At 38.7% G+C, this 26,695-nt stretch overlaps 1 protein-coding gene and 1 non-coding gene across 7 annotated transcripts in view; one reads left to right on the top strand and one right to left on the bottom strand.

The window, feature by feature from the left end:
* The window catches only part of SAP130 (Sin3A associated protein 130), an 83,568-nt gene that overhangs the window by 2,241 nt on the left and 54,632 nt on the right, over window positions 1-26,695 (bottom strand). For 5 of the 6 annotated variants that reach the window (XM_025435949.3, XM_025435947.3, XM_025435950.3 and 2 more), the window contains 4 exons: window positions 16,364-16,722; window positions 13,159-13,407; window positions 12,856-12,981; window positions 398-501 (listed from right to left, as the gene is read on the bottom strand). In XM_025435949.3, the coding sequence (XP_025291734.1) occupies window positions 398-501; window positions 12,856-12,981; window positions 13,159-13,407; window positions 16,364-16,722 (838 nt within the window). The remainder of the gene's footprint in view (window positions 1-397; window positions 502-12,855; window positions 12,982-13,158; window positions 13,408-16,363; window positions 16,723-26,695) is intronic. The other variant, XM_025435948.3, reaches the window with a different exon arrangement.
* On the top strand, window positions 24,035-24,188 carry LOC112652485 (small nucleolar RNA SNORA62/SNORA6 family). The gene has a single exon (XR_003131498.1). It is a non-coding gene; the product is annotated as a small nucleolar RNA SNORA62/SNORA6 family (small nucleolar RNA).

The raw sequence follows: 26,695 nt of genomic DNA, 5'->3' as shown, positions 1-26,695 counted from the left end.
ACTGGCAGGGACCTAAAGCCCAATAATCAAGAAGCAGTGGGAGTTGAGCCTGGTCCCTGTGATAAGGAGTATGGTGGGGAGCAAGGGCTTACAGTTAGGCCATTTGAGTCTCTCTGTTTTAGATTCACAGCAATACAAAATATTGAACCTTAACTGTAGGTCTTATTGTTCAATGTACTTTGGTTCTGGGTACCAGACTAAGATATGTTTGGATTGTATCTATGGGATAGATATAATAATTATGATATTATATCATAAATTATACATATAAATTCTGCATGACCCACGTTAATTGGTCATGCTTCAGAATTACTCAAAAGGGAACACTCTAGAACTGAGATGCCTCCAGCATCTGTTCCCCTCTTCAGCAGGACATAACTGCTAGAACTCTACTTACCAGCTGTAGTAACTGAGCGGCACAGAGGTGAACTTTCCAGCCTTGAGCTCGACAGGATACTCCTTTCTGGTTAGCTATTTCCTGCAGCATAGCTTTCTTCTCTTCTGGAATCATTAAAAAATAAAAAGTGTATTTCAATTTGTATAAAGCTAATATAATCTGGATTCAAGCTACTGATGTTGCTACAGGTTTATCAATTATTTCTTTACTTAAATATCTTTAAATAATTCCTTTGCATTTAAGTCATTAGGAATAGAGGTAGTTTCTCCTTTTTGTTCATCCCTGAAGAATGCTGTAGAGACATACTCTGCTAATCTAGTGAGTTCAAAAGAGAACAAATTAATACTTTAATCTTTTAAAGGAAGGAAATGGTCTCTGGTGGCTTAGAGCCTTGCTCATGTGTGATGCATGCAAGCGTGGAGAATTGGGCATGAAGTTTTAGAAGCTTTTTGGTGTTATCTAGATCTTGGAGAAATGAATTAAGTTTGAATAACATTTCACATCTGGATAGAAAAGTAACCAGAACTGTAGTCAAACAAATATGAAACGTATCATCTGGACTGGGGAGATGGAAACTAGGTTTGAGGGGTACTTGTCAAAGTGAGTTGAACTGTGTATGTGAAGCTTTAATTACTGTTTAACAACAACTTAAAATGCATTTATGCATTAATTAAAAAATTTTAATAATTAAATGTACCAAATGTGCCACTGTGGTGGGGGTGTTGATAGTGGGGGGAAGCTGTGCATGTATGGGGACTGGGGGTAAATGGGAGATCCCTATACCTTGTATTCAATTTTGTTGTGAACCTCAAACTGATCTAAGAAGTTCATCAATTAAAAATACAAAGCCCTATCTAGTAGGTGAGTATTAACGTGCATATGATATAAAGACTTTTTTAAACTTCTGAGGTAATTGGCGATTCACATGCAGTTAGTTGTAGGAAAGATCCTAAGTACTCTTTACCTGGTTTCCCCCAATGGCAGCATCTTGTAAAACTACAGTACAAACCATAATCACGATGATGATGTAGCCTGACTACTCAGATTTCACCAGTTGTGGGTGTACCTGTGTACCTCATTTTAAGCATTTGAAAGAACTCTTTAGTTTGAAATAATTTTTTTAAAGATTTTTATTTTATTATTATTTTTTAGATTTTATTTATTTATTCATGAGGACACACACACACACAGAAGCAGAGACACAGGCAGAGGGAGAAGCAGGCTCCATGCAGGAAGCCTGATGTGGGACTTGATCCCGGGCCTCCAGGATCACACCCTGGACTGAAAGCAGTGCCAAACCGCTGAGCCACCCGGGCTGCCCCTAGTTTGAAATAATTATAGATACAGAGGAAGTTGCAAAGATGGTACAAGGATGTATCTGAAAAAGACTTGTATGTAGAACAAATGAAAAACTCCTATAACTCAATAATAAAAAGAAACCAATTAAAAAGGGCAAAAGATCTGAACAGATACTTCTCCAAAAAAGATATATAAATGGCCAGTAAGTATGTTCCAGCTTCTGGCTATTCCAAAAAAAGTTGCTACAAACAGCTATGTACAGATTTTTGTGGGGACACAGGTTTTCATTTTTCTGGGATAAATGCCCAGGAGTCTAACTGTTAGGTCATATGGTAAGTGTATGTTCTAGTTTTAATGAAACTGCCGAATGGTTTTCCAGAGCAGCTACCTCAGCAAAGTATGAGAGACAACTGACCTGTGGTATGACAGTGCTCTGCTAACTTGCTCTCCAAGGAAATGGTGAAAATTTTAAAAATAACTAGACCTCTGGAAAGGCTCCTAAGGGAAAATAGAAAATCTATTCATGCAACATCTATTCAAGCATATCTGTGGTAAGAACAGTTCAGTCCATGGTATCTGAACTAAGACCCTTCCCCCTCCCCCTTTTTCCCTCCCAGCTCAGTGAAGTGAATATTCCATGCAGACTGCTGCCACCCAAAACATGGGGTTCCCTCTCCTCCAGCTGCTGGGTGGAAGGCTATCTTCCCCGGAGGAGCAGGTCGTCAGCATTTCTCATACTGCTCCCCGCTACCTGTGGCTCAGGCTAAGTCCTAGGTGAGCACAACTGAGATGCAAGGGCGCTCTTCTGTTCACTCTCTAGTCTGGCATGGAGACTGTATCTTAGGGCAAAGCATACTGAGAACAGTGGGCCCTGGGAGCCCTTCTGCTGCTTTGTGAAGTGGTGGTTTCATGCTAGGAGAGACAAGCTGAGAGGACCCTAAGGCTGCTCACTCATCTTCTCCTCTACTGGATGCTCACTTCCTGGAGTGTGGTGTTACTTAGAGTGAGAGTAGCCATTATCCTCACCTCACCTCCAGAGGCCTAGCTCAGAGATTCTGCCTGGGGGAGAGAAAGCCCATAAAACAGGTACCTTCTAAACTGACTCCATTTGCTACAGACTAAAAAGTCAAAACCTAAAGGTGCTCCTAAGAACAATGGAGGCTGTAGTGTTAGGCATTTGGGAGATCTGTAGATCAAATAAAGATACAGCCTAGATGTGGGCTGACTAGTTCCTAGGAGAGCACAAAGAATAAGATGGTTGAGAGAAGCCCTTTTGGGGGCAGAACAAATATCAAACACTGACTTCAGTAACTACTCTGAAAGGAGCTATGATTTGACTGGAATAGTTTGCAGAGGAATATAAATTGTGTGTTCCAGAGCACATTTCAGTACTGTGTTCTGGTAGAGCAAATAGCATGCAATCAGCAGGGCTAATCAGCTGGGTGTGGTCAGGAAAAGAGTGGGCGAGAGCTCCACTGGTGCCACGGGCATCCCAGGATGACTGCTGGCATACCTGAAGCTATGTCTCCCTGAGGAGCAACACTGAAGGCTCGATACACCTGGTGGTGGAGGTGATAAGATTTCACTAAAATAATCTAGCCAGTCACTACACAAATAAATAAGCAAATAACAATAATTAGCTTGGGGTGAAGTGGGGAGAGAACAGCATTCAGAGTTTTCTAGAATGTTGTTTTCAATAAAAAATTATGAGGCATGCAAAGAAATAATAAAGTGTGACCCACACATGGCAGGGCAGGAACAGGCAACAGAAACGGCTTATATGAGTGACCAGATGTCAAATTTACCAGAAAAAGACTTCAAAGCAGCCATCATAAATAAATTCACTGAATGGAAGGGATGTAGGAATGAAGCAGGATGTAGGAGTGAAGAAGGTATGATGATCATGTCAAATTAAGTAGAGAAATCAATAAAGAGGTAGAAATCATAAAAAGACAGGAATGGACATTCCAGAGTTATAAAGCAAATGAAATACTTAAACAATTTACTTAGAAGAGCACACCAGTAGATGTGAACTGGTACAGAAGAGAATCAGTCAGGTCAAAGACAGGTGGGCAGAGATGATGCTGAAGAACTGAGAGCAAAAGGAATGAGAATAATAAGCAGGGCGTTGGAGAAATGTGAGAGACCCCAACACATGGGTAATGGGAATGCCAGAAGAGAGAAAGAAGCAATATTCAAAGAAAAAAAAATGGCTGAAATGTCTCAAATTTATTGAAAAATAACCCAAATATCCAAAAAACTCCAGGAACTCCAAATATGAGAAGTGCAACGACCTCACAGAATCAGCAGTTGAGTTTTAGGGAGAAACAAAGGAGACCAGAAGACAATGGGACTACAGGGTTCAAAGTGCTTAAAGGAATGTGTAAGATATCTAGTTTCTCTTCCTTCTCACCAGCATTTAGCATAATCAGTATTTCTTGTTTCAGCTATTTCTTTAATGGCTAGTGATGCTTAACATTTTTTAAAAAAATAAATTTTATGGGGGTGCCTCAGTTGGTTAAATGTTTGCCTTCAGCTCGGGTCATGATCCCAGGGTTCTGAGATCAAGCCCCATATCCAGCTCCCTGCTCAGAGGAAAGCCTGATTGTTCCGCGCCCTGGGTCCCTATCCCCCATCTTGTGTGCACGTGCATATGCACGCCTTTTCTCTCAAATAAATAAATAAAATATTAAAAAAAATTATGGCCCAGGACCCAATGAGAATACTGTAGTATGTTTTACTTGTTATGTCTCCTTAGGCAACTCTTGGCTTGATGGTTTCTTAGATGGTCTTTGCTTCTGATGACCTGGGCAGTTCTGAAGAGTACTGGTCATTTTGCAGGATGCCTTTTATTTAGATTTGTCTGATGTTTCTCTCAGGATTAGAATGTAGTTATGAGAGGAGACATAGAGGGGAAGTGCCAATGCTATCAGAACCCATGACGGGTATATACTATTTAAAAAAATATTCCAGGGCAGCCCAGGTGGCTCAGCTGTTTAGCGCCACCTTCGGCCCAGGGCCTGATCCTGGAGACCCAGGATCGAGTCCCACGTTGGGCTCACTGCATGGAGTCTGCTTCTCCCTCTGCCTGTCTCTCATGAATAAATAAATATTTTAAAAAAATTCCAGTATAATTAACATACAGAGTTACATAATAGTTTCAGGTGAACAGTATAGTGACTCAACAACTCTATATATTACTCTGTGCTCATCAGAAGTGCACTCTCAATCCTGTTCATCTATTTCACCACCCCCACCTACCTCCCCTCTGGTAGCCATAAGTTTCATCAGTTTGTCCTTGAACTATAGCTAAGAGTCTGTTTCTTGATTTGTCCCCTCATTTTGTTTTTAAATTCCACGAGTGAAATCATATGGTGTTTGTCTTTGACTTATTTCACTTCGCATTATACCCTCTAGATTCATCCAAGTTGTTGAAATGGCAAGATTTTATTCATTTTTATGGCTCAGTAATATTCTCATGTGTCTATATATGTACACATATATACATGTATATATACATATATGCACTGTGCATATGTGTATATATGTGTACACACACACACATATCACATCTTTATCCATTCATCTGTCAGTGGACCCTTGGGCTGCTTCCATAGTTTGGCTTTGTAAATAATGCTGCAAAAACAAAAGGGTGCATATATCTTCTCAAATTAGCGTTTTCATATTCTTTGGGTAAATATCCAGTAGTGGAATTACTGGATCATATGGTAATTCTATTTTTAACTTTTTAAGGTGCCTCCAAGTATGGAGTACTTGGAGAGTACTTTTTCAGAGTGGCTGTGCCAGTTTGCATTCCCATCAATAGTGTGTGAGCGTTCCTTTTTCTCTACATCCTTGCCAAATTTGTTTCTTGTGTTTTTGATTTCAGCCATTCTGACAGGTGTGAGATGGTATTTCATTGTGGTTTTGATTTGCATTTCTCTGATGAGTGATGCTGGGCATCTTGTCATGTGCCTGTTGGCCACCTGGATGTCTTCTTTGGAGAAATGTCTCTTCATGTCTTCTTTCTATTTTTTAATTGGATTTTTAAAAAAGATTTATTCATGAGAGAGAGAGAGAGAGAGAGGCAGAGACACAGGCTGAGGGAGAACCAGGCTCCCTGCAAGGAGTCTGATGTGAGACTCGATCCCGGATCCTGGGATCATGCCCCAGGCCAAAGGCAGACAGACACTCAACCACTGAGCCACCCAAGGGTTCCAATTTTTTAATTGGATTATTTACAGTTTATTGTTGGGTTATATAAGTTCTTTATGCATTTAGGATACTAACCCTTTATCAGACAGGTATCTCCTACCATTCAATAGGTAGTTTTGTTGATTTAGTTTTTAGTTTTGTTGATTGTTTCCTTCACTTTGCAGAAGTTTTTATTTTGATAAAGTCCCAAGAATGTCTAGTTTCCAACAAATTAGGAAGCATGTTATGGCTAATGTCAGAGAAATTACAGACTGTTCTCTGGGATTTTTATGGTTTCAGGTCGGACATTTAGGTCCTTAATCCATTTTGAGTTTACTTTTGTGTATGGTGTAAGAAAGTGGTCCAGTTTCATTCCTTTACACATGTCCAGTGTTCCCTATACCATCTTTTTTTTTTTTTTTTAAGATTTTATTTATTCATGAGAGACACACAGAGAGAGAGGTAGAGACACAGAGGGAGAAGCAGGCCCTGTGCAGGGAGCCTGACATGGGACTCGATCCTGGGTCTCCAGGATCACGCCCTGGGCTGAAGGTGGCGCTAAACCGCTGAGCCACCTGGGCTGCCCTTCCCTATACCATCTGTTGAAGGGACTATCTTTCATTTCATGGTATGACTTCAATTTTTAAAAATTTGTTGCAAGTTGTTTTGTGGCCTAAAATGATCTATTCTGGAGAATGTTCCATGTGCACTTGAAGAGAATGTGTATTCTGCTGTTTTGGGATGGAACATTCTGAATATATCTGTTAGATCCACCTGGTCCACTTTGTTATTCAAAGCCACTGTTTCCTTGTAGAGTTTGTTTGGATTATTTATCCATTGATTTAAGTGGGGGTGTTAAAGTCCCCTACTATTATTGTTTTATTATTGACTATATCTTTGATGTTTGTTATTAGCTGCTTTATGTATTTGCATGCTCCCATGTAGGGTGCACGCAATTGTTAGATTTTCTTGTTGGTTCGCTTCCTTTATTATTATATGGTGTACTTCTTTTCTTTGTCTGTTACAGTCTCAGTTGTTTTTTTTTTTTTTAAGATTTTATTTATTTTTTTTTACGACACACACACGGAGAAGCAGGCTCCTCACAGGGAGCCTGATATGTGACTCGATCCCCAAACTGGGATCACGCCCTGAGCTAAAGGCAGATGCTCAATTGCTGAGCCACCCAGGCATCCCTACAGTCTCAGTTTTATTATTTTATTTGTTTTTAAAGATTTTATTTATTCATGAGAGAGAGAGAGAGAGAGAGAAGGGCAGAGACATAGGCAGAGGGAGAGAGACTTAGGCAGACATAGGCTCCCTGCATGGAGCCTGATGCGGGACTTGATCCCAGGACTCCAGGATCACGCCCTGAGTGGAAGGCAGGTGCTCAACTGCTGGGCCTCCCAGGCATCCCTACAGTCTATAGGGAATAAATACATACATTCTAGATATGAGCCCTTTATCAGATACATGGTTTGCTAATATTTTATCCCAGGCAATAGTTTGTCTTTTCATCCTTCTGACAGAGTTTGTCACAAATAAAAAGTTTTTATTAAGTCCAATTTATTTTCCTTTCCTTCTGTGGACAATTTTTGGTGTCATGTCTAAGAACTGTTCACTATGCTCTAGGTCCTGAAGATTTTATTCTAGGTTTTCCTCTAAAAGTTTAATAGTTATACATTTCATATTTAAATCTATTATCCATTTTGAGTTAACTTCTGTATAAAGTATGAGGATTAAGTTAAGGGTCACTGTCTCTCTTTTTTATTTTATTTTATTTTATTTTATTTTTTTTTTTGATGTCTCTCTTTTTTAAACACATGGATGTCCAGCACCATTTGTTGAAAAAAGAAGACTCTCCTTCTTCCACTGATTTTTTTTTTTCCATTTGGTCAAAAATCAGTTGAGCATATTTGTGTAGATCTATTTCTGAATTTTCCATTCCAGCCATCTATATGTATATCCCTGGGCAGATACCACCCTGTTTAAGCTACTATAAACTCTATGCTTTAATATCAGAAAAAATGGGATGCCTGGGTGGCTCAGCAGTTGAACATCTCCCTTTGGCTCAGGTTATGATCCTGGGGTCTGGTATCAGGTCCCACATTGGGCTCCTGCAGAAAGCCTGCTTCTCCCTCTGCCTGTGTCTCTGCCTGTCTCCCTCTCTCTCATGAATAAATAAATAAAATCTTAAAAAAATAATACTATCAGGAAAAATGATTTGTTTTTCAAGGTTATTTTAGCTATTCTACTTTCTATACCTTTATATAAAGTTTAGAGTAAGATTTACCTTTCTGTGAGTCTGGCAGAAACTGTATTAAACCTATTGATCAATCCAGGAAAACTTACACCTTTGAGTTTCAGCTCCATAAACATCGCATGTCTCTTCTTTATTCAGATCGCTTTTATCAGCATTTTAATGTTTACAGCAAACACATCCTGTACATGTTTTGCTAAATTTATATCTAAGTATGTCATTTTTAGAGGAACATCTGCAAATGGTATTGTTTCCAATAATAATTTGTGTAAGTTCATTCCAAACACCTAATTTTTGTGTGCTAACATTGTATCCTGTGACCTTCCTGAACTCATTTACTAGTTCCAGGTTTTTTTTTGTGGAATTCTTGAGAATTTTTTTTTTTTTTGAGAATTTTTTCTATAGATAATGGTGTCATTTGCAAATAGAGACAGTTTTATTTATTCCTTTGCAACCCATATAGTCTTTTATCTCTTTCTTGACTTATGGTGTGTCTAGAACTTCCAGAACTAACGTTGAATGACAGTAGTGAGAGAGAGAGGTCTTTTGGCTAATATCAGGTAGAAAGCATTCAGTCATTCACTGTTTTTTTATTTTTTATTTTTTTAAAGATTTTATTTATTCGAGAGAGAGAGAGAGAGAGAGAGAGAGAGAGAGAGAGAGGGAGAGAGGGGCAGAGAGGCAGAAGACACAGGCAGAGGGAGAAGCAGGCTCTGTGCAGGGAGCGCAACACGGGACTCGATCCCAGGTCTCCAGGATCACGCCCTGGGCTGAAGGTGGCGCTCAACTGCTAAGCCCCCCGGGCTGCCCAGTCATTCACTGTTTTAAGTATAATGTTAGTTGCAGGTTTGTTATAGATTTTTTGATCAAACTGAGGAAGTCTTCTTTCCCTGTTTTTGAGAGATTTATCATGTCTCAGAGATGAGACAGGAAAGAACAGTATGTGCAGATGGAGGCAGAAAGCTGGAATGATGGCATTGCAAGCCAAATAATACCAAGGATTGCTGGCAACCAGCAGAAACTAAAATGAGGCAAGAGAGAGAATGATTCTGCAGACACCCTGATTTTGGGCTTCTGGCCTCCAGAACTCTGTAAGAATAAATCTGTAACTCTAGAGCACTGAGTTTGTGGTACTGTTATGGTAGCCCTAGAACATTAATATAGCTTGTTGATAATGGTGAATCAGTGACTTTCCAATGGTGACCCAGCCTCATAGAGCTGGAACAAACCCCACCCAATAAAAGTATAAAATGCTATTTATACACTGCTGTATTTAATTTGCTAACATTTTGTTAGGAATTTTTGCACCTATATTCATGAAGAATATAGATCATTAGTTTTCTATATTTGTACTCTTGTCTGATTTTTGTGTCAGGGAAATACTGGCTTCATAAAGTTAATATGGAAATGCTTCCTCCTATATTTTAGGAGAGATTATAAAGAACTGGAATTGATTCTTCTTTAAAAGTTTAGTAGAGGGATCCCTGGGTGGTGCAGCGGTTTAGTGCCTGCCTTTGGCCCAGGGCATGATCCTGGAGACCGGGGATCAAATCCCACGTCAGGCTCCTGGTACATGGAGCCTGCTTCTCCCTCTGCCTGTGTCTCGGCCTCTCTCTCTCTCTCACTGTGTGCCTATCATAAATAAATAAAAATTAAAAAAAAAAATAAAAAAAAAAATAAAAGTTTAGTAGAATTGGGACTCCTGGGTGGCTCAACAGTTGAGCATCTGCCTTCGACTTGGGGCATGATCCTGGGGTCCCAGGATCGAGTCCCACATTAGGCTCCCTGCATGGAGCCTGCTTCTCCCTCTGCCCGTCTCTGTGTCTCTCATGAAAAAATAAATAAAATCTTAAAAAAAAAAGTTTAGTAGAATTTCCTGGTTAAAGTATCTGAAAATATGTATTTCTGTTTAGAAGCTTTAAAACTACAGGTTTAATTTATTCATTGGTTATAGGACTAACCAGATTGTGTATTTGCTTCTGGTTGAGTTTTGGTAGTTTGTGTTTTCAAGTAATTAGTCCACTTCATCCAAGTGTGTTTTATTTTCTGAGCATAAACTTGTTCAGTGTTTTCTTATATTTTTTTAAAAGGTTGCCCAATCTCTAGTAATGTCCTGTTCTATTCTTGATAGTTATGACTTGTATCTTTCATCTTTTTCAGTTTTGCTACTGACAATTTTTTTTTCAAAGAACCAACTTTTTGTTTCATTCATTTTATCATTTTCCTGTTTTCAATTTCACTGATTTCTCCTATCTTTACTACCTTCTTTGTTGCACTTGGCTTAAGTTTACTTTGTTCTTTTTCTTTCCTTTTTTTTTTTTCTTTTTACTTTTTTGAGATAAGAACTTTGATGTAAGCATTTAATGCCACAGACTTCCCTGTTGGTACTTCTTTAGTGTCCTCCCTCCTACGTGTTCTGATATGTATTGATTTTCATTCAGTTTTATGTATTTTAAAATTTTTTCTTGAGATGCCCTTTTTGAGCAATTAAATAAAAGTTTTATTTGAGATAGAGATTGCCCAAATGGAGGGCAGCGGGGGGCAGAGAGAGGGAGAGGTAGACTTCCTGCTGAGCTGGGAGACCTATGACACAGGGCTCTATCCCCGAACCCTTAGATCATGACCTGAGCCAAAGGCAGATGCTTAACCTACTGAGCCACTGAGGCGTCCCTTGACCAATTATTTGGAAGTGTGTTATTTAGGAGTGGCCTGTGTGGTGTAGTCAATTAAGCATCTGACTCTTGGTTTTGGCTCAGGTTGTGATCTCAGGGTTGTGAGACTGAGTCCCATGCTGCACTCCATGTTGATCCTTCTCCCTCTGCCCTGCCATCTCCAATACTTAAATAAATCTAAAAAAAAAAAAAAAAAAAAAAAAAGAAGCATGTTGTTTAATTTCCATGGTTTGGAGGAGTTTCTGTTCTGTTACTGGAGAACTGTTACTAGAAACTAGGAGTTTCTAGTTTGATTCCATTATGGTCAATGCAGATACCCTGTATGATTTCGATTCTCTTAAATTTGTTGAAGTTTATTTTATGATCCAGGATATGGTTTATCTTTATGTTTTGTAGGCACCTGACACAATGTGTATTCTGTTGCTGTTAGAGTGTTCTATAAAGGCCTGTTAGATGTTGTTGGTTTTAGGTGTGTATTCCTTGTTATTTCCTGTCACGTAGTTTCACTAGTTGCCGAGAGTATGATGTTGAAGTTTTAACCAGCACTGTTCACTTGCCTAGTTCTTTCAGCTGTCCTATTCCTGCTTTCATATATTCTGAAGCTCTTCATTTCTGTTGCCTGTACGTTTTAACACTATGCAATGTCCTTCTTTGTCTCTAGTAATTTTCTTTCCTCTGAAGTCTACCTTATTTGACATTAACATAGCCACTCTTGCCTTATTTTTGCATTGTATTTATCATTTCCATCCTGTTACTGTCAATCTACTTATGTCATTGAATCTAAAGTGAGTTTTTTTTTCTTTTTTTTTTTTAAAGTGAGTTTCTTAAAGATAGAATATAGTTGGATCTTTTCTGTCTATCCACCCTGCCAATTGGTGTTTTAATTGTTATGTTCAGACTATTTACATTTAAGGTAATTACTAATATTGTAAGGCTGGCTAAGTCTGTCATGTTATTATTTGCTTTCTGTTTATTTCCTGTGCTTTTTGTCTTGTTTTTCTTTTTTTTCCTTCTTATGAAATTACCTGACCAATTTCAGTATCTCATCTTGATTTATTTATATGAACATGATTTTAAAGCTTGGAAAAAAAAAATAAAGCTTGGGCAAAGCAGATCAATAGAGTTTAATAGTCAAGAGATTATTTGGATCAATACTTTCAGCTGTTACATTACCTTTCCTGAGACAGTTTTTGATGAGTGAGTCCCAGGAAGCAGTAATAATATTTCAGTATGGCTTAAAATGTTACCACGCAATACTTTAAAACACTTCCCTGCTAGGATATGGAATTCTTGTGATGTGAAGAGATGTTTAGTGCCCTATGTCCTGCTTCCATCAAAGATCACCATTCTCTGACTTTTGGAAATCTAGCTTCTTTTCAGAGCTCAGGGTACACTCATGAGGAAGAGTTCCTGGAAGTGCAGTCACCTTTGTACTTCCGTTCAGAGACTAAATTGTCAGAATCCTCATCTGCACTCACAGACATTAGACAATACCATCCAACTCTGACTCATCTTGAGGCTTCAGTGAAACCCTCAGAGAAGTTTCCAAGTAGAATTTATGTGAGGGAGTGGGAAATGTGACCAATTCCTTCAAACCGTATACTTCTCTGTGTAATGATTATATCTGAGATAATGAGACTTAATCTCAGTAGGAATATCTGTAGATATTTGCAAAGTACTATCAGCTATTTTTACTATATGTGGCTTTATTAAAATGTAATTCTCAATAACAACAAACAAAATCATTTACTGAGGGCTTGCCCTGGACTATTTCAAGAGCTTCACATATGTTAAACAAAAGCCCTTCTGTAAAATAAACTTTCTGGGGCTTAGAATGTATGTACATCTGACATCCCTGGGATTAATGTGGACTATGTCAAATAACAATCTAGTACAGCTCTTCCGCAACTACTCTGGGAGCTAAAGAGGTCATCCTGTCACCATCAGGATTTTTTTGAAACTACGAAATTGTAATTCTGTCTATTGTCCTATGATTACATTATAGTCAAGTGAAAGACCAATTTCATCCAACTAACCTTTGACTCGGACATCACTGTACCGCTGAAAGTGGTGGTAAGCAGCTTTCCAGGGGTTCCGATAGTGACGGAGCAAAGTAATGGGAGGTCTTGGACGCACTGGAACATACCTCACACCTTCTTCATCTATTCAGAAGAAAAGAAAAGAAAGATATTAAATAACATATATTGTCAAGAATCCTCAAGTATAACCCCAAGAAGTGATCCCTAAGTGAAATCTAATTATGCAAACAGCCTCAGGATGAACTCCTGACTTAAGTGGGAAAGTTTCACATGACAACAGCTAGCCCAAGCAACCATTACCGATATACTCCTTGGGTGGAGACTTGCGCTTCTCAGCCTTCACCAAAAGACTCTTGGCAGTGGACTTCTCATCATCAGTGCTGTTTGTCTCCATCATATCCCCTTCTTCTGTTGAAATCACATGCTGCTGCTTTCGAGGCTTTTTCCTTGGGGAGGCACCAGGTGGTAGGTCACTTGTAGGCATGGACAGATTGTTAGCCAGCAATGCAAGAGATGGAGACACGGTGCTGGTAGCCAGGGGAGGAACTGCTGTCATAGGAAAAAAAAAGCACATACATGTATGGGAACCCCAAAATAAGAGAAAACTTCACCTGATTTCCAACTAATGAGAATGGTTAAGAAGTCAGAAAAGAGAACTACCATTTACTGAGTCTTCTTATGAGCCAGGCACTGTGCTATATAAGCATTCTATTTATGGCAAAGGGTGCCAACTGCTAATATACCACAACTTCACCATCCTTAGAATGAGGACTCTCACACTTGTAGATGGGCACATTGCCACTCAGCTGAAAGGCTCTACTGATTTGCCTTTCATTTTTATTTTTTATTTATCTATTCATGAGAGATACAGAGAGAGAGAGGCAGAGACACAGGCAGAGGGAGAAGCAGGCTCCATGCAGGGAGCCCGACAAGGGACCCGACCCCAGGTCTCCAGGATCAGGCCCTGGGCTGAAGGTGGCGCTAAACCACTGGGCTGCCCAATTTGCTTCTTTTATAGATAGGTATGGCCATTTAAAAATAGAAGTGTGTTGCAGCATTCTTAAATAAATTTCCTTTAAAAAAGGTGTGACCTTCTATTCCTTGTCTTGTCACCCTGGAACTCAGATATAATAGCTGGAGTTCTAGCAGCTCTCCTGAATCAAAAGCATGAGGGCTGGGCAGTCTGGGTGGCTCTGCCTCTCTCTCTCTCTGTCTCTCATGAATAAATAAATAAAATCTTAAAGGAAAAAAAAAAAGCATGAGGGCCAAACTAGGGGGGGTAGGAACTTGGATCCTTAATGATTTTATGGAGTCCACATACTATCCCTGCACTGGCTACCTGGACTGTCTTTGCTATTCTCTGAGCATAGTAGGCATGTTCCTGAGGCCTGGAGTTGCTCTTTTTTACAGATATCTTAATGACTAGCACTTTATCTTTTCAATGTCTCTATTCAAAGATCAGTTCCTCAATGAAGCTCTCCCTTTAAAACTTCTTAAAATCACAGCTCCAGCCCTAACTTTCCCTCATAGAACCATACTTCACTTTGTTGTGCTTCACTTCATTGTACCTTGCAGATACTGCATTTTTCAAAAATTGGAGGTTTGCGGAAACCCTGTATTAATAAGCAAGTCTATCAGCACCATTTTTCCAATAGCATTTGCTCACTTCATGTCTTCATGTCTCTGTATCACATTTGGTAACTCTCAGTATTTCACACTTTTTCATTATCATCATATTGGTTATGGTGGTTGTGATCAGTTAGCATTTTTAGCAATAAAATGTTTTTTAAATAAAGTATGTACATTGTTTTTAAGGAAAACAGGAACTATTCAAATCAAGAGAAAAAAACAGTAAAATTGAAAACACTTCATTTCCCCTCCTGAATTATCCATCGTGTCTTTCAATGAAGTGCTAAGGCTAAATATGGGTAAGACAGAAGAATATTTCATGGCATAATAAATGAAAACAAACAGGAGGTTTAATAACTGCAGACACAGCACAACTATGTGTCTTACTGAACAAACAGCATGAGGAATGGAGGCCTTTACACCGAAACGGTAAGAGGGTAATGCCGGCTAATTAGAGAACAAAATGATTTGCCATCCACTTTGACTTTATCTGTATTTCATAAATTTTGTACATTAAATACTACGTTTGTAGTCAGGGGAAGCAACATTTCTCAATAAATAACTTACATATAAACAAACAAGCAAAAAGAAAACTTCCAAAATGATCTGCATTTCACACACTGGGAGTTTGGAGTCAAGGAGAGGCGGCATAGTAGGCAGTGAGTAGTTTTTTGTTTTTTTTTTTTTAATTTTTTTTTTTTTAATTTATTTATGATAGTCACAGAGAGAGAGAGAGAGAGAGAGAGAGAGAGAGAGGCAGAGACACAGGCAGAGGGAGAAGCAGGCTCCATGCACCGGGAGCCTGATGTGGGATTCGATCCCGGGTCTCCAGGATCGCGCCCTGGGCCAAAGGCAGGCGCCAAACCGCTGCGCAACCCAGGGATCCCAGCAGTGAGTAGTTTTATTTTGCTAATCACATGTAAGTTTATCAAGAGAGTATTTGCAACAATGGAAATCTTGCTTCCCTGCGTAACCGGGCATAAAAATTGGCAGGGAATAAATTGTAAATAATTAGCACTTAGCTATGATCTTATTTTGATCCTTTTTCCTATTTTTAATTTTTTATGCTATAAATGCTTATAATAAGGAAAAAAGTTCAAATAAACATTATACCACAAGGAACTAGAAAAAAAAAAGAAATTGGGACACTTGGGTGACTCAGTGGTTGAGCGTCTGCCTTTGGCTCAAGTCGTGATCCCAGGGTCCTGGGATTGAGTTCCACATCGTGCGCCCCGCAGAGAGCCTACTTCTCCCTCTGCCTCTGTGTCTGCCTCTGTCTCTGTCTCTCTCATGAATGAATGAATGAATGATTAAATAAATAAATAAATAAATAAATAAATAAATAAATAAATAAATAAAATCTTAAAAAAAAAAAAAAACACCAAAGAAACTTAACTGAAATTTAGTTGGGGAAGGAAATAACAAAGAAAAATGAAAAATAAATAAAATAGAGACCAGAATACATAACACTGAAAGTAATGACCAGTTTTTTTAAAAAATAAGCAAAAACAAACAAAAAAGCATTGCTTTAGCTACATTAACTAAGGAAAAAAGAAGACTCAAAAACCAAAATGAGAAATAGAAGAGAAAACAATATAACAGATAACCACAGAAGCTTTATTTCAGGATATTCTTACGGAAATGTTAATCTTTTTTATGATTTTGGTAAGAAATAAAATTAATGCTAAAAGGGCAGCAAAAATGGAAACCAAGTGGTCTTCCCTTTCTTAAAATGAATGACAGGCAAATTTACAACAGGCACCAAGGGGTTAGGCTTCATAGTTGGGGGTCATGCAAGAGTCTGGCCCCTGAGGAGAGTCAGGAAAAGAGGAAGCAATACATGCCAATGAAGAGAAAACTCTGTGACTGAACCTACCAGAGACAGGTCTCATGATGTCCATTGGTTCTACTTCTTCTTTAACTTTTATCTCAGGTACTGGAGGGCCCAACACAGAGGACAGACTGCCAGCTACGGCAGCTGATGGTGGAGGGGCAGTCGCAATGGTAGTGACAGGGGGAGTGACGGGGACTGCTCCGGGAATGGTAGAGAGGGCGACAGCTGGCTGTGATGGGGGACTTGCGGCTGCGATCATGGTTGGGATGGTCGATGGAGGCTGCTGAGCTGTGGGAGGGACTGCAATGGTGGGCTGATCATTATTTTGACTGGACACAGTCTCCATGGACACAGTAACGGGAGTGGCCATCGATACGTGGATCTCTGACTTAGGTTTGGCACTGAAACACAAAAGCAAAGATAATGTAGCAAACATCTCAGAGGATGAGCATCAGATCTTTTTGTACTAGGTGTAGCACAACTTAGACCTTTGTTACTTGGTTCTAGAAATTGAATTTCTAAGGTAAGCTTTAAAGAAAATTCAAGTTTTAGAAATATCCTTTCCTTGCCTCACCCCCACCAAATTTAATAATAAATAAAATTAACTTAGAAAATAACATCTTAAAGAAATCACTCAAAGTCACATCATCAAAAGGCAAATAATTTTCACCCTGGTAGTGTTTTTTCTTCCAGAATTCCTTAATGCATATATTGTCTTAGGAAATTCCTTTTTAAAAAAAAAATCACAATCGTACTTATACTTTGTATGTAGTTTCTCATAAACCTATTTCTTATAGAAGAGGAAACTTAAATACATGGCAAAGATCCAAAAGAATATAAACTGAAAATAATTTTTCTCCACTTCACACACCCAGCACTCTACCCAGAGGCATCACTCTTACAACTTTCCAGTTTATTTTACCAGAATACTCCAGGCATCTAAAGTAGCTACATATTTAATGTTTAAAACTGTATATCCTTTTTTTTCCAGTTTTAGAAGTATCCACTCTTTATTACAAATTCTTTTTAAACATTATTTTAAAAAGTATTTAAAATATTCCCTCCACATTTTTTTAATAGATTTTATTTATTTATTCATGAGAGACACAGAGAGAGGTGGGGAGGGGGCAGAAGCATAGGTAGAGGGAGACACAGGCTCCATGCAGGGAGCCCAGTATGGGACTCGATCCCAGGACTCCAGGATCACACCCCGAGCCAAAGGTAGGCACCAAACCGCTGAGCCACCCAGGGAGCCCTCCCTCCACATTTTTTAAGGATTTTATTTTTGTGGTACCAGTGGCTCAGTCAGTTAAGCATCAGACTCTTGTTTCCAGCTCAGGTCATGATCTCATGGGTCTTGAGACTGGGCCCATTAGTTGGGAATCTGCGCTTAGCAGAAAATCTGCTGAAAGATTCTCCACCTCTGCTCCTCCCCCACTTCACACCTGCCCACATGTGTGCTCTCTCTCTCAAATACGTTTTTTTTTTTTTTTTAATTTTTTATTTATTTATGATAGTCACACACAGAGAGAGAGGCAGAGACACAGGCAGAGGGAGAAGCAGGCTCCATGCACCGGGAGCCCGATGTGGGATTCGATCCCGGGTCTCCAGGATCACGCCCTGGGCCAAAGGCAGGCGCCAAACCGCTGCGCCACCCAGAGATCCCCTCAAATAAGTTTTTTAAAAAAGATTTTATTTATTAGAGCACGCAAGAGATGAGTGGAGGAGGGGGCAGAGGGAGAAGGAGACTCCTCACTGAGCAGAGAGCCCCACATGGGGATGGATCCCAGGACCCTGAGAGATCATGAACAGAGCTGAATGCAGCCACCTAACTGACTGTGTAAAGGTTTACCTACTTATAGTACTAGTAATGAAAATTCAGGATAGGAAAAGCTGTACAAAACAGTACCGCTCAAGTTCAAGGCCAAAAACAATTGTATTTCCATAGGCAAAAAATTCAACACTAAACCAAACTTTATACCATACACAAAAATGAATTCAATGTGGGTCATAAATCTGAATGTAAGATGTAAAACTATAAAAGTTTTATACAAAATACAAAAAAACCCTAGGATTATATAAAGGGATCTTAGACATGATACCAAAAGCATAATCTAAAAGAAAAAAAACAATAAATTGTGTTTTATTAAAGACTTTGTTTTGCTAAAGAGCACTTTAAGAGGTTGGAAAGACAAGCCAGATTGAAAAAAATTTTTGTGAAACACATTATGTTAATTCCACTATGTGAGGTACCCAGAGTAGCCAAATTTATTGAAAAAGAAAGAATAGTGGCTCTCGGGGGTAGGGGTAGGGGAAAATGGGAGTGGTTGAATAATGGGTACTGAATTGCAGTTCTGCAAGATCAAAAAGATCTGGAGATGGTTGTACAACAGTGAGAATATGCTTAACACCAAAGAAATGTAAAAATGGTTAAGACAAACATACAAACCAAAACATGTATCTATGATAAAAGAATTATATTCACAATTAATAAAGAAGTCTGTAAACTCAATACTAGGAAAACAGAATCTCATCAGAAAATGGGCAGGAAATATGAATGATAAACAGACACTTCACTAAAGAAATATCCAGGAGGCAAACAGGCATATGAAAAGATGTTCAATACCATTAGTAGAGACGTACAAATTAAAGTCTAGATGATATGCCACCATATCTCTATCAGAATGGTAAAAATAGAATTTAAGACCTTTATAATGGCAAGCACAGAAAAAGATGTAGAGCAACTCGATCAACAACAACAAAAAAACTCCTAGCACTAATCAATGAGTTTAACAAGGTTTTAGGACAGAAGGATCTCACATGCTGCAGGTGGGAATCTAAAATCATCCACTTCTGCAAGAACGTTTTAGAAGTTTCTTATAAAATGAAAAATACATGTAACTTAGCAACTGCACTCTCAGGATTTTTATCCCAGAGAAATGAAAATATATGTCCATCAACAAAATTTTACATGACTATTCACAGCAGCTTTATTTGTAATAACCCCAAACGAGAAACAACCCCCATGAACTTTATCAATAAACAAATGGATAAACAATCTGGTACATATATGTGATGTAACATCACTTGCTCTAAAATGAACTATTGATACACGCTATAATTTGGATGGATCTCAAAAGTACTATGTTGGGTGAAAATAAACCAGCATCATCAGGTTATTGTATGAGAAATACACACACACACACACATATATATATATTTGTGATTTATGAGATTCCATTTACATAAAACTCACAAAATGAAATAATTCTAGTGGTGCAAAGCTAAGTGGCAAGCTGTTAGGTTTGGGGGAAGGTATGACTGCAAATAAGGGGATGTCTTTTGGCAACAAAACCGATTCACATTCTGATTATGATAATGGTTACAAAAATCTATTCATGGGTGGAATTTCAAAGTAGTACACACCAATGGAAAAAAAACTGGTGACATTTTATTAACATTTATAGTTGGTCAACAGCATTGTACTAATGCCAATTTTTTTAAGATTGTACTTATGTACTCGAGAGTGAGAAAGAACACGAACAGGGGGAGGGGCAGAGGGAGAAGCTAACTTCCTGCTGAGCAGCCAGGCCAACTTGGGCGCGGCTCGATCCCAGTACCCTGGGGATTATGACCTGAGCTGAAGGCAGATGCCCAACCAACTGAGCCACCCAGGTGCCCCTCTTTTTATTTCTGAGAGAGAGTGTGTGCACAAACACATAAGCAGGGTGAGGGGAGAGGGAGAGGGAGAAGCAGACTCCTGGCTGAGCAGGGAGCCCATGCAGGACTCTATTCCAGGACTCTGGTATCATGACCTGAGCCCAAGGCACACACTTAACCAACTGAAACACCCAAGTGCCCAGCCAATTTTTTCATTTTGAAAAAGTACAAGGCTTATATAAGATGTAATCACTGGAGGGAGCTGGGTAAAGTGTACACAGGAACTTTCTGTATTATTTTTATAACTTCTACAAATCTTAAATTATTTCAAAATAATGGGGGTAGGGCACAGGTAAGGATTATTCTGGGATTAAAAAGAATTAAAAGATAAAGCATCCAGGAACAACAGCAAGTGTGGGAGTAAAGATCTCTGAAAATTCTTTCATAAAAACAAAAAACTGATAAAAAATACCAGAAACAATGTTTTCAGAACTCTGGAAATTAACAATTAAGCAAAATTATTCAAGAAAATCAGCTGAACCTTAGTAAGACCAATAAATTCTTGCCCTATTTCTGTTCCTTTATCTCTAATCATGATATGCTTGCAAACCAACAGTTAATGCTCACAGTGAAAACTAGCAACCTGGCAGGTACCAGAGTGGTTAGAGTCCCTTCAAACCCTCTTTACCAGATAACTATAATTATATAACCTTTCTGGTTGTTCCCATTTACAAGACTGTCTTATTTGACCTTGTCTGTTCAGTGTAAACAGCTTTTTCCTTACAGTTTGCTGGTAAAAATTAGACATAATTGATCAGTTTCCCAAATGACGGACAGGATGGTAACAGGCAGGGCAAACAATAAGCTACCCAGGCTGCCCCACTGAGCCATCCAGGCTGCCCAACTATCCAAAAAGCTTTAAAAGAAAAGTTGGAGAATGAAATGTCTATAGGGGCTTTGAGAAGCTCCAACGTATTTCTGATAATTTAGGAAACAACATATACGTGTAGGACTGTGTGCATACCCTAGATAGTGCTTATGCTGAAGAAAGAACTGAGAAGGACTCAAGTTCTCACTGTGACTGAGTGACAGGCTCTGTGCAAGCAGGAAGAAGAGAGGAAGACAGAGATGTAAAACTGCCTGCCTCAGGGTTGATGGGCCAATCCCAAGACACACACAGAGGCCTCTGGCAAAGAGGGGAGACTTACTGGTTCCAGACATTCAAGGAAATCTATTCAATCATTAGCTGACCACAAAGCTAACACAGTAAAGAATTCAGTGGTCATGCCAGACAAAGGTATCAATTTTAAAGAATTATTGAAGTAAAACTCCCTAAACAAATAACCACAACTACAACAAGCAGCAACAAGAAACCCTGAGGAGTGGGAATCTAATTTCCAGAGTTGCCACATTATATTGTTTAAAATGTCCAGTTTTCAACAATAATTCCTAGGTACGTAAAGAAATAATGTATTATTCAAACACAGGGGAAAAAAGCAAGCAATAAAACTGTCACTGAGGATACAGAGATGTTAGACTTACTAGTCAAGGAATGTAAGTTAGCTATTTCAAATATGTTCAAAGAACTAAAGGAGATCATGGCTTAAGAGCAACATAAAAATAGTATCTAAGCAAACATTAATAAAGAGACAGAGATTATAAAAAAAGACCAAAAAGAAATTCTGCAGTTGAACAGTATAAGAGCTGAAAGGAAAAAAAAAACCCTAACAGGGCTCATAAGTATATTTCAGGGGCGCCTGGCTGCCTAAGTCAGTAAAGCATGCAACTCTTTTTTTTTTTTTTTTTTTTTTTAAGCATGCAACTCTTGATCTTCGAGTGTTAAGTGTGAGCTCCATGCTGGGTACAGAGATTTAAAAAAATATATGGTAGTTAAAAAAAAAGCGTATTTCGGCAGCCATTAGAAAGAATCAATAAACTCAAGTATAGGTCAACTGAGATTATCCAGTCTGAGAAACTAAAAAAAAAAAAAAAAAAGATGGGGTAGGTACACAGGCAGAAAAATAAATAAAACTCAGAGATCTTTGGGACAGCAGTAAGTGTATCAACATACACATAATGGGAGTCCCAGAAACTAAGGAAAAAAAGGGGCAGAAAAAATGTCTGAAGAGAGTGGCCAAAAATCCCCTCAATTTGATGATAACCTTCCATCTATCTAAATGTTGAACCAACTCAAGTAGGAAAAACTGAAAGAACCCACACCTAGATACATAAGTAAATTGTCAAAATGCACAAGAAAGTAAAACTCTCTAACTTAATTACACCAAAAAGGTAATATATAGCAAAATATTAAGAATTAAAAAAAATTTACTCATGAGAGAGAGAGAGAGAGAGAGAGAGAGAGAGAGAGGCAGAGACACAGACAGAGGGAGGAGCAGGCTCCATGCAGGGAGCCTGACGTGGGACTTGATTCCGGGTCTCCAGGATCAGGCCCTGGGCTGAAGGCAGCGCTAAACTGCTGAGCCACCTGGGCTGCCCATTAAGAATAAATCTAGTTGAATAACACTGCTTTCTCTATTTTGCTCTACATTTACAGATTTTCATATTAAGAACTTCAAAAGAGAATTTTTAAAAAAGATTTTATTATTAATTAATTAATTAATTAATTAATTAAAAGGGGAGAGAGAGAGGGAGAGAGAGAGAAGCAGAGACACAGGCAGAGGGAAAAGCAGGCTCCCACAGGGAGCCTGATGCAGAACTCAATCCCGGATCCCGGGATCATGCCCTGAGCCAAAGGCAGATGCTCAACCACTGAGCCACCCAGGTGTCCCTTCAAAAGAGAATGTTATAAGGTAAAGTTGAAGATATCACCTACAAAGAAAAAAGAGATTTTTAAAGATTAATTAACTGAGAGAGCAAGTGCACGTGCACAAAAGGAAGAGGGGCAGAGGGAGGGAGAGTGAGAGAGAATCTGAGGCAGACTTTGTGCTGAGCCTGATGTGGGGCTCAATCTCATGACCCTGAGATCCTGATCTGAGCTGAAATCAAGAGTTGGATGCTTAATGGACTGAGCCACCCCCTGGTGCCCTGGAAAAGAGATTTTCAATTTAAACTTCTCCTAGCCATTGTATTATTTAAGAATGCAGGTAGGAATTTTGTTTATGGAAAGATGGCATAGACCTATTTTTTCCTGTTCTTCCTACTTAGCTAAAAATTGTATTACACATAAAACAAACAAAACACATGTTGAAAGATGAAGACAGACTGGCTAGGAAATGACACAGCAGTCATTTCTTTGGGTTTTTTGCCTCATGTGTTCCAGACTGGGTCCTGGAGAGCCACAATATGGAAATGTCAAAGAGCACAGACAAAAGTCTTAAAAGTCTGCTCAAAGAACCAAGACAGGAGCAGCTCAGCAAGATGGGAAAGTTTCAGACAGTAACTGCTCTACCCCAGTAAAATACCACAGAAACAACTGTGGTCTCATCTCCATTCTCTCTTGCGAATCCTGTGGAGATCCCAGATTTCCACACTTGTCAGGCTATAATGAGTACCCCAATCCTCTCTGTACCATCTCACCACTGAAGTGGTGTCAAAAGAGGCCAAGTAGGGAATCTGGACTTCAATCTCCTACCTGGCAGTAAGGTGACAATGTCTTTCTCTTCCTCAGCTGGGGTGATCTGAGAGGAGAACTGATAAAACATTAAGCTATAAATAAATTTCTGGGTCGTATAGGACCATAAATGTTCAGATACAAATGGAAAAACACTCATTTAATCAAGAGTCAGGAAAATCACAACTTGAGTAGGAGATGAATGATGAAGGTATTATATAAGGACAGATATCAGAAAAATGTTTCAACAAGCAATGACAGATTCACTTGAAATAAAGAGGAAAAAAATATCAGCAAAGAAATCAAAGTTGTAAAACAAATCAAATGTAAATTATAGAACTGAAAAATACAATAACTGACCAAATAAACTCACTGGATATTGTCAATACTAGAATGCAGATAGAATCAGTGGGGTTAGGGACAGATCAATATAATTTACCCCATCTCAACAACATGGAGAAAGTAGACTTAAGAGTGAGTGCACTGCACACTGTTAGAGCTTGGGGTTGAGGCTGCTGGCTGGTCGACAAACTCAAAAGCGTAGGTAGTGTGCTACGTGAGGGTTAAGTCCTTTGCTAACACCATAAAGGTCTCTGGCTCAATGAGTGGAGTTTGATGGTAATTCTTGCTACAAGTAAAGATTGAGGCAGAATAAAGCCATTTTCTGATGTGCAAAAAACCCCCCTGATGTCTTAAGTACTCCTTCTCTGCCACAAAAGAGATGCTCTAACAAATCAGAGAGTAAACCAAGGAAAAGAAATGTACGGTTGCCAGGGATGAGTTGAAGGGGACTCAGAGCATGATGGACAAAGAAAACACCAGGGAGAATAGCTAGGCACCAAATCCAGAGAGCAACCAGTGCAGACTGGAGGAAGCAGAGGCAAGGCTTCAAGGAGGGAGGGATATAATCGAAAAAAAAAATGGAACTGACAGATCTGCCTGTATTTGGAGGATTTCTCCAGGTTTGGTGGAGAGTCTGAGGATGTATTAGTGACTGACAGAAAAAAAAACTAAGCATACATAAGTAATAGCCTTATAGTACTATGTGCCTTCTTTTGAAATTCAATTTTTAAATTTAACAGTTTTTGGATTTATTTTCTACATCTATTTTCTAATATTTAAATTTTCCTTAATTTTTTTTGAATTGGTAATACATTCACGTTTTAAAAAATGTACTGAGAACTTTCCCTCTCTCCTTTAATTCCCCCATCTCCCCACACCACTCGACTTCAGTATTTCATTGAATCTAAGCTGCCAGTAATTGTACATCAAATTGTGTGCCACTTAAAAATAATATAAATAATATTAATGTGTCCTCAATTTTAAATAACCTATTTGTTTCTGAGATGCTGACATGTATGTTTGATCTTATTTGTCTCATAGTATGTTCTATATGGTTTTTGTTTTATCTTCGCTTCCTTTTTAAAATTTTGCTCACTTTTTCCATTTCTATCTTCTATGTCTATACTGTTTTCTATTTGAATTTGACCTTCATTCTGTGGTTTCTTCTGGATCTTTACTGAGTTCTGTTCCTTCACATGTCATCTGTTTTATGTCCTGTCATTTAGTCTTGAGAGTCTGCATTTTATTTTTGTGTGTTTTCCTCTACTAAGGTGGTACTGACTTAAGTAATTTAAATTCATAGTCAGATTTTTAAAAATAAGCTTCATCTGTCCTGCTTTTCTGGTAAGTGTTCTTACTGAACAAATGAGTATATTTTGTTGCCCTTCTCCTACTTTTTAATTTTAGTTATCTGCACATGAATATTCTTTTATTACTCATCAGTGAATGAGTTGGGCTATTCCTAAAAACAGCAATTTACATGAGATTCCTTTCACTTGGGCGTGGGAAGGTGGGGGGACTGCTCTGATTTCAGCTAGTTATTTTTCACAGTCCAAATGCTCTCTTTAGGTGCCACAGAAACAGACTGCCAATTCCAAGTAAGGCCAGGTGGATGCCTCCCTACGCAGGGCCCTACCTCAACAATCTACCCTGGAACTATACTCAGTTCAAGAAAGACTCTGCATATAGCCCCTCCTCACCCAAGTTACTGCATATATTGCTGCTTTCAAGGAATATACTTTTGTACTTCACAGAGTGCTCTTCACCTGGAGGAATTTTTTTTTCCCCTATGACTTTAAAAGTAACTCCAGTGCTAGCTACTTAAAAAAAACAAAAACAAAAACAAAAAAACAACTCTTTAAATAATGAAAGGTAATGTATTAAATTTGTAAAATTTAGTATCTAAATTTGGGAACAATGTGGGGGAAATGAGAACACATTTCATGACGATATAAACAGGTATTGTGATTGGAAATCGCATTTAAACTCTACATGTAATTTAGCCCAGTAACGCTACTTCCAGAAATATATTCCAAAATGTTTTCAAAGGGGTTCAACGATAAACAAAAATATTTATTGCATTAGTTATTACAGTAATAAATGGAAATAACTTAAGCGTTCATTAATGGAGGACTAATTATAGCATCAACACGTCTGAGAATATCACACTGTACAGGAATAGTCTCCTTTTCTAAGTTTTTCATTTTCCCAATCTCCTAAGATGACATGTCCTAACGTATGATCTTCATGCCACCTCTATTCTCAACTTATACTATCAATAGACTTTCCACCACTCTCTTTTTTTAAATATTTATTTATTTATTTATGAGAGAGAGACAGACAGAGAGACAGAGAGAGAGGCAGAGACATAGGCAGAGAGAGAAGCAGGCTCCTTGTGTGGAGTCTGATGCGGGACTCGATCCCCAGACCCAGGATCATGCCCTGAGCCAAAGGCAGATGTTCAACCACTGAGCCACCCAGGCGTCCTTTTCCTCCACCCTCATGATGCTAAAAAACATATATCTGCTTATAATTCCCAGAACTTAATCATCACCATAGATCTCCATCTTCAATTCTTGAAATGGATCTACTTCAGAATTTTTTATCCAGCTATACACTTGACATCTCCACTTGGCTGTGTCTAGCCACATGAAGATCTCAAAATTTGAAAATATTTAAAACTAAACTCTTAGATTTTTTTCCCTTGTTATTCCCATAGGCTTCCTTACTTCCTATCTGTAGTTGCTGATGCAAAACCTCTTAGCCACTCATTGCCTTCCTCCCCTTCTATCAGAAAATTC

This window comes from Canis lupus, chromosome 19 (assembly GCF_003254725.2).
Source record: "Canis lupus dingo isolate Sandy chromosome 19, ASM325472v2, whole genome shotgun sequence".
In the NCBI taxonomy this organism is placed as follows: domain Eukaryota; kingdom Metazoa; phylum Chordata; class Mammalia; order Carnivora; family Canidae; genus Canis; species Canis lupus.
The sequence above is the reverse complement of the archived record's forward strand: the minus strand, read 5'-3'. Positions and strand labels throughout refer to the sequence as shown.